The following is a 19,930-nucleotide window of genomic DNA, read 5'->3' as shown; positions in this document are numbered from 1 at the left end:
ATAATAAAATGCTGCTGTCCTGATATTCATTTCATATTTTGAACCCTACTCGAAAACGCTGATATATTCAGAGGAATTTTGTAGCTTTATGGACAAAGATCTGAACATAGAGGCAAGTATGCCTGCGTTCAGAATATACGAAGTTATACTAAGTTTATATTGAAAAACAAAAATGATAATGATAAATCTTGTACAGGTCTTTTCAAAGTAAAGACCTCAACGGAGGCGTTTCATTAGCATTTTTATTTTTCAATATAAAAATACAAATACCTGTGGTACATTACGCACCATTGTGTACACACTGCACCATGTGATATGGAGTAATACAGTAGGAATGTCATACCTTGTGTATTACACCTGTGGCACACGAGACAGGAGACACGACACACCTGAGTACAGCACACACGCTCCACACCAGTGTCTACACAACGTCACTACCTGTGCGATGTTGTTATCTATGGAAATACCGGGGTAGCCGTAATGGAGGCCGAGTAAATCTCTAACCGTCCTGAAGTGACAGACACCCGAGGACGGATGGACCGACTGGTGGACGTACCTGGTCGGAAAATAATTCGAGGATGTTTACCTGTATTTGTCATACAGCTGTTCGCCATTCTGTCATGTGGTTTGTACTTACTCTAAGTCTTTCTATTGTTATTGTCTAGAGCCTTTCACTTCTATATACAGGAGTGCACATGGGCCTTAACCCCTCACCAACATTCACGCTGATCGTATATAGGGAAATCGGTAATGTAGGATTCTAGGTTAAATCAATCTAGGCCGATAGTGTGAGTAACCCGTGTGTGAGGTTGATATATGTACATGTGTTTCGCATATTTACGTCAGGTAAACCTATGTCACACCTTGGCGGTTATGTGTACAGTAAAAACCTTATCACCTAAAATATTAATGTGGTAGTCGATAGTTATTTTCGGAGGGAAATGAGTCGAGCTTCGGGCTATTGAGTGGCGCTAGACACAGGGACATGTTAATTTGATACAGGCTACGTTATTTAGATCGATTCCAATTTGTTTATCACCTTATGGGTTTAGATTAACATTTGGTACAGTTGATAACCCTCGGTGTTAACCCCCTAATCTACACCCCTCCCCCAAGACGTTTGAATATGTGCTATACATACTAGGATAGGTCCAAATACACGTTTAACAAATTATCAGGTCCCTGTGCTACACACACTATGAAAGGTCCAAATACACATATACCTAACAAATTATCAGGTCCCTGTGCTACACACACTAGGATAGGTCCAAATACACATACACATAACAAATTATCAGGTCCCTGTGCTACACACACTAGGATAGGTCCAAATACACATATACCTAACAAATTATCAGGTCCCTGTGCTACACACACTATGATAGGTCCAAATACACATATACCTAACAAATTATCAGGTCCCTGTGCTACACACACTATGATAGGCCCAAATACACATACACATAACAAATTATCAGGCCCCTGTGCTACACACACTATGAAAGGTCCAAATACACATATACCTAACAAATTATCAGGTCCCTGTGCTACACACACTATGATAGGTCCAAATACACATATACCTAACAAATTATCAGATCCCTGTGCTACATACACTAGGATAGGTCCAAATACACATATACCTAACGAATTATCAGGTCCCTGTGCTACACACACTATGATAGGTCCAAATACACATATACATAACAAATTATCATATCCCTGTGCTACACACACTAGGATAGGTCCAACTACACATATACCTAACAAATCAACATATATGATTATGATGTACACTGTACACTCTATATCGTTGTGTATTGTATGTCCAGCTGTGCCTCTGGGTTTTATTGACATATGTAATTACTGTCAGTCGTAATGGTGTTTCTGTACAAACACGGACATTTTATCTACTGTTTTTATTTTGGACAGGCGCAGTTGTGTCTTACTTATGTTAATACATTCTGAGTGATTCGATAAATTGTATACTACATGCATAACATTTTTGTTTTATACATTTAACGTTCCTCGCCACACTTGTGTTGCACTCTGCCAAAGTTGTAATATCTGGCCATCATAAAACAGTATGACTGGATGTGTAAATGAGATCTATATGTTTTTCTCGAAACTGTTGAAAAGGGTTGGTCCTTTCCTCGGCATTGTTGAAGAGGATTATTGCTTTTCGCGGAATTGTTGAACCACTTGGTTGCATATGCTCCAACCAATAGTTGTCATGATCCCTAAACATTTTAAACATTAAGATATAATGAAACATGTCGTTTTCAGGGACGTATATGACCATTATATGGGAGACAGAGGGCTCAATCGATATAAACAATGTATACAGTTGTACGTCAAATACATCCTGGCCGAGATGTATTGATTGTCGTAATGACGGCCCCAAGTCGTGCCCGATTAATACCTGTAAACAGGTACACACGTACACTAGCAATATCGACCACAAAACGTAGATACTCAAATACTACCAGAACTTTTATAAGATAAGATTTATGTTTTGAGACACTATAAATATTTACATTTCAAATATTAAAAATAGATATACATAAAAACACTGAAGTCGCCTTTGGCAGGACATGATATTTATATGACTTGGTACATATTCATAGTTCCAGGGACATATTATATAAATAGTGCCCTTGTCTGAGGGGAATATGGAGGATTGTTTCCCCGAGGGAACATTATCTTCTCGAGCCGATAGGCGAGGGAAGATAATGTTCTCGAGGGGAAACAATCCTCCATATTCCCCTCAGACAAGGGCACTATTTATTTTATTATACCGAATAGATATCAATTTATCGATATCCTCAAATATTGGGGCAAACCTCTTGGACGTCTGCTCCATGTTTACAATTTGTCTGTGTCACTGTTGTGTTTGTAAGAATTGTCTCCCTTCTCAATGTTCGGGATTTTCCGTAAGAAACAATCGTGTGTTTTCGGGCGGAGCGGGGAACATTGCAATATCCCACGGCAATGTTGACCGCTGTTTCTGACACTGCATATTGTTTCAGGTCATGTGATTAGGAATTGACCAATAATAAGACGATAATCTTACATAAGGTATAATAATAATAAACATGTTTCTAAAACTCGGTTTTATTTTATTTTGCAGTCAAGAAACAAATAATTGTCTAACCAATCCATCTATTGTCATACCAAACAACCAATTGTCTTATCAAACCATCAATAATCTTACCAAACAAACATTTGTCGTACCAAATCGCCAATTGTCTTACCAAACCATCCATTGTCTTACCAAACAACCAATTGTCTTACCAAACAACCAATTGTCTTACTAAACCATCCATTGTCATACCAAACCAACAATTGTCTTACCAAACCAACATTTGTCGTACCAGATCACTATTGTCTTACCAAACAATCAATTGTCTTACCAAACCAACAAATGTCTTACTAAACCAACAATTGTCTTGCAAAAACATCAATTGTCTTACCAGCCCATCCCTCGTCTTAAAAACCCACCAACTGTCTTACAAATCAACAATTGTCTTACCAAATCTTCAATGGTCTTGCCAAAATCTAACCATGCACCCATTCTCCTACCACCCCGTCAATTGTCTTACCAACTCACCAATTGTCCTATTAAACCAACATTTGCCTTACAGAATCATCAATTGTCTTAAGAAACCACCAATAGCCATTTCAATCAAATCAATAACTGGCTTGTCAAACTATCGATAAAGAAAATATTTGAATTTGAATACATTCTTTGAGACTCAATGACACTCTTTTTGACATAAAAGATGAAATCTTCGAACAGGGACTTATTGTTCGCCGATGTGTTCATAGCAGATTGTTATATCTGAATTTCAACATATTCATGATATAACAGAAGCATTGACGTATTCGATAAAAATATATTTAGTGAACTGTTCCTTTCAAACTGCTGAACAGTCTGAGAGGGTGAAGGAGGGGGGATTAGGCTGTCGATATCAATAGGAAACCGCCGCTTGTAATTTTTTACTTCCCTATTTACACATCAGTGCATTATAAGATTTTAAACGGGTTGGAGGTGGTAAGGGCTTTGGGGAGTCTGTAAATATTTTAGTCAGCCTTTGTGCACTGTGGGTTTCCTAACAATTTCATATAATGATGTTACCCTTCAAATGGAATCTGTAGTTGATCATCGTAAGATCATGTTGTATTTGTTTTTTCCTCCATCCTCGACTTCATTTTAATATGACTGTCACAAAAATATACAAATATATTATGGGTGTCTGCGCAATAGTCCAGAATATTGACACGAGGTACTAGTAATCGACCGCTGTTTTATTGCACGGGGCCGAAGGCCGTGTGCAATAGAACTGCGGTCGATTACCAGTACCTCGTGTCAAATATTCTGGACTATTGCAAGGACACCCATGATATACTTGTTTTATTACATAATCACTGAAACACACTTAGAATCACTGAAATCTCGACTTTCCTGTAGGCCTAGAAGTCGCCATAATTGTCGTCTGGCTGTGTTGACATCTGAGTAACTTTGACGCTTGAAAGGGTAGGACTAAACTCCGAAACGTCATAGATGTTCAATAATTCGCACGTGACCAAATTCCGAAGCGTCACAGGTGTTCAATAGTTCGCACGTGACCGTGCAATAGTCATTTTAGCCGTGCAATAGTTCATAATATACCTTATGCGTATAGTTAAGGAAAATCAAACGCATTATGTAATAAATATATACAGGTCTGCGATGCTGTGTCATTATTGTGGTTACATATCTTTACGTGTTGCTTTATTGTGTGATAAGTATGCAGCTTACAATTGTAACTTTCTATCAAGTTAAAGTCCTATGGAATAAGCAAACTTTGAATATGTATTTAACCATTGATAGGACCGAGGGTGGAGGCGGAGTGTGTTATCAGATTGTACTACAATCTTAGTGCTGAAGTACCGAGCTATGTCGACCAGACCTGTGAGATAGCGTGCTGTGGTCACTATCCTAACGTGTACTGCTGCGACCAGTGTGATTCTACATTCCGGAATGCGGACGGACATCTGTAAGTACGGAAAAGAGTATTAGATGTAAATCACGGGGACCTGACATCGTAACATGTGATGGGCATTTGGATATTTCCTAGTGTATATAGAATATTTTACCTGTTTTAAGGGGTTAGATTTGTACAGAAGGGAGGAATGCTCGCCATGTTCAAAAATCATACCTACTGAGGCTTCCTAATAAAAATCATAATTCTGGTGAGTATGCAAAAATTTCTTCTGTTCTTTTTATACGCCAGACGAAATATGTTGGCGGGCGGGCGGGCACATATGGTGTCCGGACCATAACGCCAATACTACTCGACCCAGGCTCTCCATACTTGACACAAACATACATCTTGATGAGACGGAGTGTCGCATACCACAATCATGCCTCTTACCCCCGTATTTGTGGAGTTATTCCCCTTTGATGATTTTACTTGTCCGGACCATAACTCTAGTACTACTCGACCGAGGCTCTCCATACTTGACACAAATATACATATTGGTGAGCCGGAGTGTCGCATACCAAAATCATACCCCTTACCCTCTTATTTGTGGAGTTATTCCCCTTTGATGATTTTACTTCGGGCACATATGGTGTTGAGCTCTCCATATCGATACATTTTATATTCTTATACGCCGAAGAAAATCAATTTCATCCACAAAGACAGTCAATTTCCTGTTGTTTATTGTTCGAATATCACTCGTGTGGACATTGCACAGCTGCAATGTCATTGGCTGGCTATCTTAAGGTACTTTTTGTTCCTTCGAGGCAGCCAATCACATTGCAGCAGCGAAATGATTACACGGCTTCGTGTTTATATGCTTTGCTATGTGGCTATAGTTGAAAGAAGCGTTTTTGATTATTTCATATGTATCTATGGTTACAGAGGAAGTGGTGCCGTGACTGGCATTGTACTCGGGCATTCTGATTGGACTTGTCATCTTGTTTGTGATATTTGTGTACGTATACGGACGATGGCGACGGGACAAGGACCCCGTTGGCCGGGCAATGTATCGACTATACAGGATGTCAACTCGTAAGTTATATATAATATATTAATGTAGCGGAACTGGACTGGGTCGATCATCGGCGACCAGGTAACTCAGTGGTAGAGTGTCCGTCTAGTGTTCGGAGGGTTCCGGTTTCGAACCCCGGTTTTTCTGCTACATTTTCTCCTTCTCCTGTTACATTAATGACTAAATAGTTGTTTTCTGTAGCTATAGCAGTATTACTGGAAATAAAAAACAAATGATGTTCACTTAGCGTATCATTAGTCTACAACCTTTGCAGTTGATATGTCAATAGTTTGCTTTGTTTCTTCCTCAGGACGTCGTCGTCGCCCAAAGCCCCAGACAGGACAGGATGGCCAGACATCACCTAATGGACCCTCCACCATCCAAGTGCCAAACGGGGGTACACAGAATCGAGCGTTCAGCGATGACCAAGGAAACTACCCCAGATCCAGGCGCCGCACCCCTAGGACTACAGAAACGCCTATGACCGAGGAACAATTGTCAAAGCCACCCCGACCCGGTCACCTTGTTCCTAGACGAACAGACAAAAATCCTACTCCCTCAAGCGAGGGAACAGTACAAGGAAACCCACCTCCCAAATATGGAAAACTCGATCCTCCCCAATCCCAAAGTTACAAAGATTCCACACCATCCGCTCCACCACTTGAATTGAACACTTTTAGACTAGAAAATCAGTCAAATACCAACTATAAACATCTCCCTCAGAGTGGCGGTGCTCAAGGATATGACAACACTAAACCATATATTAGTCATAACGATAAACAATACGAGGCGTTAGGTAAAAGACAAGATGAGCATCCGTACACAACCCCTCAAAATGGTAACCAGCGTGATCGGTATGGCATGCAGAGGGACAGAGGAGATAGAGAGAAACTCCCATCTGAATCGAGACTAGGTCCGCCAGCTAAACCTCACCAATATGGCGGAGAAAGTAAAACGTCACATCCGCTAGACGGACATATACAGCAACCGCCAAGTAGAAATTTACCATATCAATCTGACAAGCAAACATCAAAACCACCTAACAGATATACATCACAGCCACCCCATTCATCGGACAAAAATACCGCGCATCAACAAGACAGACAAACATCGCACCCGCCAAACAGAGATACGTCATATCCGTCTCAACCAACTAACAGAAATACGTCATATCCGTCCGACAGACACACGTCACATTCGTCAGACAAACAAGCAGCATATCAAAATGTAAACAACGATACCCAATATAGGAGAGAACCCCGTCCTACTTATCCCCCTACAAACGAGGGTAGGGGCGGCCCGGGATATCCTACCTACAGTTCAACTCCGGAGAGGGGTGGTGCATCCCGACAGCCTCAGTACAAAGACATGCCAATTGGACAAAGGCCGGGATTATCGGCCGGCAGACGATAATCGTGGCGTTATTTTAGGTAATTCTGGCGGACCAAGACAGTCACAGATATGACCGACTTTGTTAGCAACACCTACACAATTTGTTTATTGTTATTCTCAAAACAACGACGTGTGGGACTACTTTCCTTACACGAAACCAGTCGGATCACCACTTGTCCATGGTTTCAATAACACGTACCTCGATCTTATTGAAGGACATTCAATATAATCATTGTGTTTGTTTTCGCGTCACCACGTTACCTATGACGGCTGATGTATTTTGTGTTTTCGCTATCAGGAGAACATATTGAGTGTTTTTCAGAATTCTTTATCTCCGAGGAAGCTAACCTAGGAAGACTATAAAGAAACCTCAAAATCAACCATTGGTGCCATTATAAGAGTAATGGGGTTTGTTAAAAAAATAACATATTCGTGTGGGTAAAATTCTCTTTGTTATGTACAACTGAGAGTTATGGAATGAACAGATCACTATCCGTGGTACACATTAAAAGAAAATGTGTAGACTTCGAAGAAAGTTGAGGCGTTCCACGACATGCCTGTCTATAAATAGTTACATTTAATCGTTAGTATCGCTTCATTATCATTATCATCATCAATAAAACATGTTAAGCTTTAACGACATATTGTTTTCTGCAGGATCCTCATGTATTCACACTGTACTCCATACTGCTAGATTTTTACGCTCAATATAAAATGTAATATATAAGTATGATATTTATCACTAGATATATTTTTACATATGATTGATAATAAAAACAGTCTTAATTTGCGTATTTGTCTTACTGTTAACATGAACATTTATGGTATATGAAAATATGTAATAAACCGGAAGAAGATTTCGAGGACGCGAGACGCCATTACAGTCACTGTATACCCACACGCCGGAAGTTGGTACTAAAGCGGTGACGAACATATGAAAAACTGACTTGTTTTACAGGCCTGTTTTATTTGTTTAGCCCGTATGTAGCTATTGTTACTTTCAAAGATATCATATATGTGATCCATATGTGATTCTTAGACCCTCGGTATAAGATATTTTCTTCAAAAACTTGGGTGTGAATGTCCACGTCTTTCAAGTAGTCTAGCTATCACATCGACAATGAAGACAAGTCATGTTAAGGAATATTCATGTTCTACGATGTCTGACATTGATAGCCATTTGTGAAACAAGAAGTTATAAAATAGATCGATATAATATGTTGTGTACGGTGGTTTCCTTTAATCAACATGTCGTATATCCAAGTATCCAACTCCAGTACACTCGGTCCTCTATATCTCGTCCTGGTAAAACATTTATTACAGAACAACTAGGCATACATACAAACCCACATACCATTATACATTCAAATGATATGAGAAACGTAACCAGGGAAGTACCTATCATCCAATATCATGATTCATCCATAAGATACTGCATATCGTTTCAAAACCTACCTGCGTGTCGTGCGTTAGCCATCTATTTAGTAATTTTCTAGGGTATAGATATATTGTTGAGTCTTAATCTGGTGGCAGATTAAATCTGAGCTCATCTTTATGCAGATCAAATTATGAGCGATAATGAGGCCTAATATAAAATGTATATTATAATGAATCAAAGAACCATGCTTGGACAGCATATGCATAGTTTATTAAGGAAAGACATTCTACGGATTGGAATATCCAGTTTATGATAAGATTAAGTGTTTTAATGGATACGTACCAACCAAGACACAATATATTATCATAGGCCTACGGTAGTAAAATGAGACATCCATCGCTGAAATATATATAGACATTCCTTAAACGTATACTGTAAAACGTGACTCTAAAAGAGTATAACCAATGCGGGCATTCTTGATTCGGATAACCAGCCGATGTAAATCCTATAGATCTTATTCCAGCAAATTGTATTACATGTATAAGGTACAACCAACAGTCTAAATAATGGATGGCTATACAGCTAGAGCCTTATCAGACCATCAGAAAGACATCGTCCAATATTTACCAATGAAAAGTAGAAAACATGTTCAAACTAATTATGACATAAGTATTTCTTATGGAAGAAATGTATTCTAGTTTCTAACGGAAACGGCTATTAATTAAATGATTAAGTTTCCTGAAATTACTACTCTAGAGGCCTATCTCAAGCAGAGGTGGTCGTAGGAAGGGAGATAACTCGTATAAGTCAGACGTCAAATTGTTATTTTGATTTTACTCGCCATCCCTCAAACAAGATAACGACAAATATATACCAGGACATGAGTTCTAATGTCAGAACGTTTCTGTGCGTTCAAATATGTTGTTGTTGATTTACGATACAAGATCTATTTCGCAAAAATAAAATTATCCGAAGAGTTATCACCGGCAAACATTTTGAATATTAGTCACATCCGGATGTCAACTGGAGACGGCGGGAGGGTGTGGATGTGGCCTTGAAGTGTAATTCCCTGCCATATCATATAGTAAAGGTAAGATACGTGAATTACATCCAGTTTAAAATGCTATATTCAGTTCTTGGGATTGGCGTGTTTATTTCTGTTTTACACTATGTCGGTGACAGGAGACAAGAGTCTGTCGTTTATCGAGGTTTCTTCTCGATTCATGTTTTTATTTGTTACACGATTCGTATTACGAGTGTATCGAATCGCCTGATGGCTCTAGCAGGGTCAAATGATCAGGCTTACATTGAATATTGTTTAACATCCTAATCGGGTAGCAATAGTTCATTCCAGAAAGTCAAATACAGGGCTAAAACAGAACTCGCACCACTGCCTTCCAGCACGTCGTTACATCTAGTTACTAAACCCAGAGATGCTCCGCGGGATGCCAGCCACGTGACCACAGTCTTAGAAATACATATATATCTAAGTCTGTGATTATACATAATATCAAATCTTCCATCTTTTGAAAGAACAATATTAATTACAGCGTGAATGAGCATCTCTCTTGTCATGTGTGATAATCAGTGTTTATATTATTGTTGAATATTGTATCATGTCATAATACTCTTCTTTTTTTTTTTATTTGCTAATTTATGTGCTAATGAAAAAATATTAAATAAAATATTAAAATTTTATTTGGTATCTTTTTGTATTATTTTCATATATGGAGATGTACAAGGATACTGCATGTATCTGATCACAAAACAAACAATCTTTGATTTATAGTCCGTTTACACCTTACCTTTTAATACCCGTAAAATACCCCTTATCTTTTGGTTATTGTGAAAAATTCTGTATATTTGAACACAGATTCCCGGGACTTTAAAAGTTTATCAAAGTAATTTATCTAAAAAAAAGCCCACTTCATCCTTGACTAATACAGGCCAGGCAGTAGATACACTGCTCCTGTACAACAATAAATGGAAACTTACACTTAATGTAAATAAAACGAAAATATTGATTTTTAGGAATGGTGGACGGGTAAGAGAAGATGAAAAATGGTTTTATAATAACATTGAAATTGAAGATGTAAATGAGTTTAATTATTTGGGTATGCTTTTTAATTTTAACGGCAAATTCAACAAAACACAGCAACATGCGGCAGAAAAGGGAAGAAAATCATATTTTACATTATTAAATAAGATGAAAAATCATAACTTTAATGTTGAACTTTATGTTCAGTTTTTGACACATATGTAAGTAGTGTATTAGGGTATGCAAGTGAAATATGGGGTTTTCACAGAGCTGTAGATGTTGAGAGAGTGCATACACGCTTCTGTAAATATGTCTTAGGTGTTGCCAAAAATACATGTAATGACCTAGTTTATTTTGAATTAGGTAGACTGCCAATGTATATTGTTAGAAAATTAAAAATATTGAAATATTGGATCAAAGTTAAAGATACAGATAATTGTGTGGTGAAAGCATGCTATGAGCAAAGGTTGTTAGATAATGATGAATGGACTGTAAATATCAGATTAGAATTGGATAAGTTAGGGTTGGGATAACTATGGAACAGTAAATACGAAGGGAAAACAATGTATAAATTGATTGAAAACAAATTCCATGAAATTCATACACATGAAATGTTGTCAAATATTAGAAACTCTCCGAAAGGTGTTTTGTATCAACATTTGATAGATAATGACGGTCTGCAATTTTATTTAAGAAAACCTATTGATAAATTATATAAGAAAAGTATTTCAAGAATACGATTGTCCTCACATCAGCTTAATATAGAAAGTGGAAGATATACTAATATCGCTAGATCAGATAGATTGTGTACGGTATGTAATAACCGTGATATTGAGGACGAGTTTCATTTTATTCTGAAATGTCCTTTTTATTCAAATCTACGTGCTAAATACTTGAAGCCATACTATTTTCGTAAACCTAGTGTATTCAAACTTGTTCAACTACTTAGCGTAAATATGTCAAAGAGTTGAATAATCTGGGGAAATTTATACATTTTGCATTTAAGCAACGCTCTGATGCATCATAATTTAGGTAAATTTATAAATGGAAATCTTGAAAAATAATATCTATGTACATCTTAGTATCTTTAATATTAGGACAATGTATAGCCATGTTACTCTCGTGTGCATTCACTACAAGTACTGTTTGGTATATTGTATGTGTATTGGTGTACGTGGGCGAGTATGCGTGCGCATGCGTACCCGTGAGGATGTGATCATGTGTGAGTAACTGTGTAGGTATTCTTGTAGTGGTGCGTTTATATATATTTGTCACTCTCCTGTTAATTGCTGCATCAATTGTGTACTATTATTATCATGTTATATGTCATGAATCTCATAAGCCGTAAGGCTTACTGAATAAACAAAATGAATTGAATTGAATTGATTAAAAGTTGTTTGAATTTGTACTGCGTCGAGTTTCTTATTTACACAGATCATCCCGTTCGGACAATCAAGTTAGCTCATGATTACTTTGCCCGTATATTAGTGTTGTGGCTTGTGCATGGAAACCTGAGAAAGACTGGGGAGTGATGATTTTCAGATATTTGCTTTTACTTTTATTTGCTAATGTCAATGATGAGCTTTGACGGGAGCGTACATTCTGATCTGTTTATGTCGTATGAAATAATCTATCAATTTCATCGTCACATTCGCCGACACTTCTATAACTAAATAAATGTCTGTCCTATACTACAGAGATGATGGATGTACGTGACGACGCCGTATCCATGGTTTCGGAGGTGTGTGACGACGCTGTTTCTATGGCTACGAAAGTGTGTGACGAGTCTGACGATACCGTCTCCAAGGTGACGGAAGTATGCGATGACGAGGAATCCATAGTAACCAACACAACACGGAACAGTGAAGACAATGACGATCGCTTTCTATTCGGCCTACAGATGTAAGTATTAGTCGTATATTCACACTATCGTCCTACTTTCCTTAATTGTTCACATATATTATTTTCCGTCCGACATGTCAATAGATAATTGGCTGAACTGTGTTTTATCGAATTATGATACTGTGCTATTTATATGCCAAAGTACTGATAGATACTGACATATTGACAGAGTACTAACCGTTTGAACGTATAGGCCATTCAATTCAATTCAATGCATTTATTACCTTAAACCTTACGGTTTAAATGACAGATAATTACATCCAATATAGAAAAAGGTAGCTAATAAACACATAACTTGTGTGGTCATTAGGGGACTTGTATTGCTTTGTAGCAATACTCATTCTGCTTGTTCAAATTAAGAAGGAAGAAAAAAAAAAGAAATAAATAAGAGATCGCTTGGCCTCTTCCCTAGCGAACTATTTTAAATGGAAGAATAGAGATTTGTTTTTTTTCAGATCCGTACACGTAAACAATATTTTGCATGTGCTCTGTGTCGGTGTCACACTTGATTCGCTCACATTTTCCAGTTTTGTTAGAGGGATGTTTCAATATGGCTTAACCATCCCGCACTAAACGTAGTGGCAATTTAAACTATTAGTTGAAAGTCACAGAACGTTGATCTAACAATATTTCCCGCCATATTTTCAAACCGACTTTTTTCAAAGTACGTAGTGATGAAATACGTTACGATCATTACGATTCAGGGTACAGTCTCAAATCTACAATCACTATCTGTATAGGTGATTAAGTACTGCTTGTTACTAAATGGTGTTTAATGAAAAATTACACGAATGTATTGTTATTTTAGGCTGGAAAATAGCAGGATCCAGCAGGTAGATGTCACAGGTAAGATAGCCATAGAATCGATTATATAATACGTGTTCATTGACACTGAAAATGAAAGTTTGGTAATCTGACCGTATTTCAACACACTGTAATAGTTTGACTCTACCAATTCTTCTAATGTCCAGAGATATATTGCTCCTTTTATCTAACAATACAAGCGATCCATCACCGGAGGTTACAACACTTGACATTCCTAGCTCGGCACACTGTTGCTAGCGAGTTGCTTTCAGCTGCACCACAGAACCAAATCACATTATTTTCAATATTCCAAAAGTATGGCCGCGCTAAATGTGAGCTATCAAGCTCTGACAAACATACCACTTTCATGCATATTTTGGTCATGAAACATTATCATGTCTAATTCATAAATAGTACTTTTCTACTTATGTAGGATTAAGGAACATTCCTATTTATATATGAAGGTTTTCACAATTCTTGAATCTCGGGGATAATTGAGAGAAACAAACGGCCTGTCAATTATGTCCAAACATAGGCTCTGCTCACATTATCATATTATAATTGTAACATTGTTGTATACTTGTTTGACCTCTTGTTACACACTCTCAAGCGTGTCAGAGAGTAATAAAAATCTTGAATCTTGTAAAAATGGTCGTACTAATAAGGCTTGGTCATGACGTAGGTTTGATTTTTTCTCTGGACGGTTTGATCTACGATGAGGAATTGTTCATAGTATGTCGTGCTCGAGCCTACAATTTTTGGTTTAAGGATGGGCCTGAACTGCTATTTGACGCAAGTGTTCGGATAATAGTATTTTGCACTATGTCAATATATAATATGAACCATGGGTGGAGAAATTGTGCCAAGTCCCTGTGCCTCACTCTATAAACCACAAACCATCTTATTACACGTATGAATAATTTAATGATTTTGAAGTGCAAGACTTTTCCTGGTACTTTATATTAGATTTATTTATTTCAAGTATTTTGACAACCTAAAGTACGAAAGCCGGTTGGGACCATTCTACGAAAATGGTCCCAACCGGCTTTCGTACTAAAGAAATATTCCGAGTAATGTCGGTTGTTTTCTTTCCTGCTGTTGCAGATAAAACGTTATCGCCAGTTTTGCCCGTCCAATCTCCAATATGGCGTTACAAGGTAAGATGGTTCGTACAGGAAGCATCATTGACGATATTATCATTTTATCTGTCTGAGCATACATACATGTACAGGACACTAGCGATTACGACGCTCAACTACGGGCAGCAGTAAGATTTAGTTTAACCAGATGACGGATTCCGTCACGTTTACATTGCTAGGCAAATTCAAGTTTCTTGCCTCGTTGTAGTAGCCACATGTCTATTTTTGTTTTACCAACTTGTATATACTCCCATATCATCTAACAGGTAAAGGAGGCCACTGACCTTTCAGATGTTGAAAACTCCGACCGAGATTCTGTTATTTCAGAGTCATTACTTGGACATACAGGATTGAACTGTGCACAACATATTGATTCGAGAAATATATCGGAGAGCCAAATGTCCCAACTACTTTTCGATGACACCCAGAGTTCCTGTACACAGAGTGAAATATTACCCATGCAGTATGTAAAAGCAGAGTATCACCATTCCACAGGTTCCACTAAATCCCTAACTCAATACAACTCCCCTAACGCGAACACTCAGAGTCACCTAAGTGGTACAACAGGTAGTCAAACAGAGGACCTTGGAATTACTTCTGGAGACAAGGATTTTCATCCAGGTATAAGTCAGAGTTCCGAAGATACCGATGTTCAACCGACCAAAGAATTTCACCTTTGTAGTGGTCAAAACTCGGAAGAAATTGATGGTCAAACGACCAATGTTATCCAGTCGGATGTCACTCGGAACTTAAGAGTGAATAATAGCGAACCTGTTAACGTAGCCAACGCAAGTTCGGGAGACCATGCAATAAGTACACCCTCAATTAGTACACAGAGTTTCGGAGTCAAGGGAAAAGGGACATCCCCAATTAGTACCCAGAGTTCCGGAGTCAAGGGAAAAGGGGCATCCCCAAGTAGTACCCAGAGTTCCGGAGTCAAGGGAAAAGGGACATCCGCAAGTAGTACTCAAAGTTCCGGAGTCAAAGTAAAAGGGACACCCGCAAGTAGCACTCGGAGTTCCGGGGTCGTCCAGGAAAAAAAGAAACGTGTAATTAGTAGTGATCAGAGTTCCGCAGTTCAGAGGGAACGGACATCCACAAGAAGTATTCGGAATTCTGGAAATATTGACGGTTATCAGGTAAGTGTGTTTCACCAAGGACAAACCGGTAGCTTAGCGAGGAGGGTCAAAGAAAAATGCAGGATACTCGATGCAGATCAAGAGCATTTGTCTGGGGAGTCACCTCGGAAATCCAAGCGTATCAACACTGAGGCTGTTGCAGGTAAAGTTCAACTTCATGATCCAGATAACGTTTCGATATTTTTACGCAATATATACTAGTCGATGATTAAACGTGTTTTTTTTGTGTCGCCTTGAAAAGGTGACATATAGATATTACTATGTCGGCGTCGGCGGCGTCGTCCGCACAATGGTTTCCGTGCAATAACTTGAGTTCCCTTTGGCCAATCAAACTCAAACTTCATACTGTGCTTCCTTACTAAAATTGCTTGCCTGGGATTGCTTTTCAGGTTCAAAGGTCATAGGTCACGGTCACTGTTACTATTAATAGAAAATTGGGATCCGTGTAATAACTTGAATTCCCTTTGGCCAATCAAACTCAAACTTCATACAGTGCTTCCATACCAAAAGTGCTTGATTGGGATTGCTTTTCAGGTTCAAAAGTCAAAGGTCAAGATCACTGTTACTATTAATAGAAAAAAAATTGGTTTCCCTGCAATAACTGGAGTTCCCTTTGCCCAATCATACTCAAACTTCATACTGTGCTTCCTTACAAAAGGTGCTTGCTTGGCATTGCTTTTAAGGTTTAAAGGTCAAAGGTCAAGGTCATTGTTAGTATTAAAAGAAAATTGGTTTCTATGTAATAACTCGAGTTCCCTTAGGCCAATCAACCTCAAACTTCACTCTGTGCTTCCTTACTTAAAGTGCTTGCTTAGGATTGTTTTTCAGGCTCAAAGGTCAAAGGTCCTTCATACCACAAATAGAAAATAGGTTTGCTTGCGATAACTTGAGATCCCTTGGGCCAATCAAACTCAAACTTGATGCATTGCTTTTTTATAGGAAGTGCTTGCTTTGGATTGCTTTAAGTTTCGATGTTCAAAGGTCAAGGTCACTGTTGCTATTAATAAAAACTTTGTTTCCATTTGATAACTCGAGTTCCCTTGGACCAATTAAACTCAAATTTTGTATAGTACTTCCTTATCAAAAGTGCTTGCTTGGGATTGCTTTTTAGGTTCAAGGGTCAAAGGTCAATGTTAATAAATAGAAAATCTGTCCAGTTCCCTTTGGGTCAATCAACCTAAAACTTCATATAGTGCTTTCTGGTTTCTGTATGAAAAACAATTAAATTTTGCATGAAACTTTTTGATTTGCAAAGCAGATCAGTTTGATTTTTTTCAAATTCTGCAAATATTTGTACTGATCGGAAAGTTTTACTTAAAACTGATGGATCTATATATTTCCAATTTTTGTATCGCCGTGTTCATTCATTGTATGGGAAATCCATCCGGCAAATGATAATCATATAAATTATACTTGGAATAGATGCAATGAATATCCAAGCTGTTTTTTTAATTCAAATTCTAGCTTGCTGTGAAGGCGACACATCCACTTCCGGGGAATTCTTGTTATCACTACTCTTGGTCAAACATAAAATGTCTCACCTTCGGTAACGGTCTCTTATATCACAGTGATCGCCTTTTGTCTGTTATCAGTAACGTATTATAATAATAATGCATGACAAGAACGAAAACAGTATGAAACACGTGAAACTTATTTATATTTGATATAATGGCTCAGCCCTGGTTAAAATAACTATTTCTGGTCATTTGATAGCATGGCAATTAAGGCCCTGACCCAATTATTAATTAATGTTGTTAGTATTGTAAGGATAAGAATATGTTTACCAACAACATCTTCAAAACGAGATTTTCTGGAATCAAAACCTACAACGGCCGATTCTCAAATGAAACAGTACATAGTCCTTAAGAAAGGAAATGCCGAGTATAACTGTGTCGCGGAAAGGACTAGAATTGTGATAAATAATGTCTGGTACCTTAATCCATTCTTACAAATGCAGTTATAAATATGCTAAATGATAGGGACAAAATGCTCTATCAGCATTATGACTATTGCGCCTGTTTAACGTTAGTTCTATAGAATAGTAACTGGGTTTACATATTAATTGAAGATAATTTAGTAACTAATTTTAATTTGGTAACTTTATTTTCATGACTATGATCATAGAATGCCTTTAATTTCCTTTAAGTTGATAAAATGACCAATGAAGATATACAAAAGATCTTGATGAGACAATAAGAAACAACGGTTATAATGTAACGGTATACATACTTGTACGATCATCGATATTTGGCCTGCAAGTTATTACATTGTGCATGATGATAATTCCTTATCATATTGTTGTTGAGATCAGTTACACATTAACATACCTTTAGATACGCCATTTTCCTAGTTATTACATTCATTGTACACCCCTTGTCATGAGAACAAACCGTATGCTACATATACACTCCAGTTACTTTTTATGCTGATGGTTCTCTTCTAGTCACTTTCGCCACGTCTATACAATAACATAAAAACAGATGTGTCTTGTTTACAATTCACACGAGATTTAAATACTATATCTGCTTTTTTTCAGATGGCGAACAGAAGAAACGGACATTTACATCCCAAAAGGAAAATGCAAGTCAGTCAAGTTTATCAACACACGAAACCAGTCCAATAGCGACCGAGGTAGGCAGACAAAACAATAATTTGAAGTTCATACATGTCTCAAAGCGGGTCACAAAACTCTATCGATACTTTACAATAAGGAAATAAGTGAAATTGAATCAATTACACAGATAATGGATTTCCTAGCTCGTAAACAACTTATCACCAGTTTGCTAGGGTCCATTATAATTGGTACAACTACTTGGCTATTTTAGTGTTAAGAGAAATTATGTTATTTACGGAAATAACGGTATCTGTGTCATCAGTGAATTATCGATATAAACAGCTATTTCTATAAGCAATAAGCAATCTTAAGCAATACATTTCCCTACCTGCGGCCACGACTAAAACATTAGCAGTGACCTTGACCCAAAAAACTGAACTTAGAACGGTTCTGAGATATTACGGTCTTTTATCATTGTGTGAAGTTTGATCAAAATACTTTGAGGAATGAAGACGCTAGAGTTCTGATGATCTTTGGCGTTACGTACATGCGTACGTACAAGACGGACGGAGGGGACCTATGGTATCCCCGGTTTCACCGATAGGGGACTAATAACTTACGTATATATAGAATTAATCTTTTATGTAAAAAGATTTCTACATTTGTCCTCCCGCCGGGGTTTTCCTTGGTTCTTTTCTTCTGCCATCATTCATTTTGCTATCTCCATGATTCAAGTTTCGCATATAAAGTCCTTCAGTGCTGTCACTATGACTTAAAATGTCAATTATTTCTTCGCGATATGCTAACAATACGTCTGATTTAATTACTATTTTATTGATAGCACGAGCGAGAAGAGACAATATTCAGAAAGATCGTCAAACAGCAAGATTATGTCGACAAGCAACTGCGGAAATCATACCTTCGGGGTACGTATCACGATCTTATTCAAAGCTGATAATAATGATAATCTAACTGTGTTAATTCAAAGCATTTCAACAATGTTAAAGATGAGTAATAAGACCAATAAAATCAATATTTTCTATTTATATATATAGAGCAGCGTTAAAATACAGCTTAATTTGAATTCTTCTTCTAGACGTTGATAAATTAAAACAACACCTGGAAACACTTCAGTCGCTGTTGCGAAAACTTAGCGACCAGCAAAAGTCTGAGAGACATCGTCTGACTGCTGATGTACGGGCAAGATCTAAAACAAAACAAGACAGACTGCGATATAAAAGCGAAATTGAACAACTCGGGAAACGTCAGAGACAACTGATCCAACTGGTCCAAAGGCAAAAGACGCTTAGCTCGAAGTTAAAAGATATGGAACATCCAAATAATGATCTTGAATATCCGATAACAACCGGAAGCTTGCCAGAGAAATCTCAACATCTGGAAAGTCAAATGACCGGGTCGAGCCAAATAACCGTTACTCCATCCAGAGGGAAAGGAAACACGAATGCATGACACACAGTCATCTGAATCATCCCGTCTTACTACAAAATCATGCTCACAAAGTTTACTGTTAGGTTATACAAACGA

General features: G+C 37.7%; 2 protein-coding genes across 2 annotated transcripts; both read left to right on the top strand.

The window, feature by feature from the left end:
* Positions 1-370: 370 nt before the first annotated feature.
* Positions 371-8,223, top strand: LOC117332512 (basic salivary proline-rich protein 1-like). Its single transcript, XM_033891445.1, has 4 exons — positions 371-625; positions 4,874-5,039; positions 5,910-6,059; positions 6,350-8,223. The coding sequence occupies exons 3-4, from the start codon at positions 6,032-6,034 to the stop codon at positions 7,450-7,452; spliced, it is 1,131 nt and encodes a 376-aa protein (XP_033747336.1). The 5' UTR covers positions 371-625; positions 4,874-5,039; positions 5,910-6,031; the 3' UTR covers positions 7,453-8,223.
* A 4,366-nt stretch (positions 8,224-12,589) lies between these two features.
* LOC117332510 (flocculation protein FLO11-like) lies at positions 12,590-19,892 on the top strand. Its single transcript, XM_033891442.1, has 7 exons — positions 12,590-12,749; positions 13,558-13,595; positions 14,658-14,710; positions 14,959-15,973; positions 18,368-18,462; positions 19,227-19,311; positions 19,482-19,892. Exons 1-7 carry the CDS (start codon positions 12,610-12,612, stop codon positions 19,853-19,855), a joined length of 1,800 nt encoding a protein of 599 aa, XP_033747333.1. The 5' UTR covers positions 12,590-12,609; the 3' UTR covers positions 19,856-19,892.
* Positions 19,893-19,930: the final 38 nt, after the last annotated feature.

This window comes from Pecten maximus, chromosome 8 (assembly GCF_902652985.1).
Source record: "Pecten maximus chromosome 8, xPecMax1.1, whole genome shotgun sequence".
NCBI classification, from domain to species: domain Eukaryota; kingdom Metazoa; phylum Mollusca; class Bivalvia; order Pectinida; family Pectinidae; genus Pecten; species Pecten maximus.
Note: the sequence above shows the minus strand (reverse complement) of the source record. Positions and strands in the feature narration are given on the sequence as shown.

Bases quoted from the DNA above. Each gene is read 5' to 3' on its own strand.
- LOC117332512 (XM_033891445.1), top strand. From the start codon at position 6,032: ATGTATCGACTATACAGGATGTCAACTC. The intron at 6,060-6,349 runs GTAAGTTATATA...TTTCTTCCTCAG, and splicing joins ACTATACAGGATGTCAACTC to GACGTCGTCGTCGCCCAAAG.
- LOC117332510 (XM_033891442.1), top strand. From the start codon at position 12,610: ATGGCTACGAAAGTGTGTGACGAGTCTGACGATACCGTCTCCAAGGTG. The intron at 13,596-14,657 runs GTAAGATAGCCA...CTGCTGTTGCAG, and splicing joins CCAGCAGGTAGATGTCACAG to ATAAAACGTTATCGCCAGTT. The intron at 18,463-19,226 runs GTAGGCAGACAA...TTTTATTGATAG, and splicing joins CCAGTCCAATAGCGACCGAG to CACGAGCGAGAAGAGACAAT.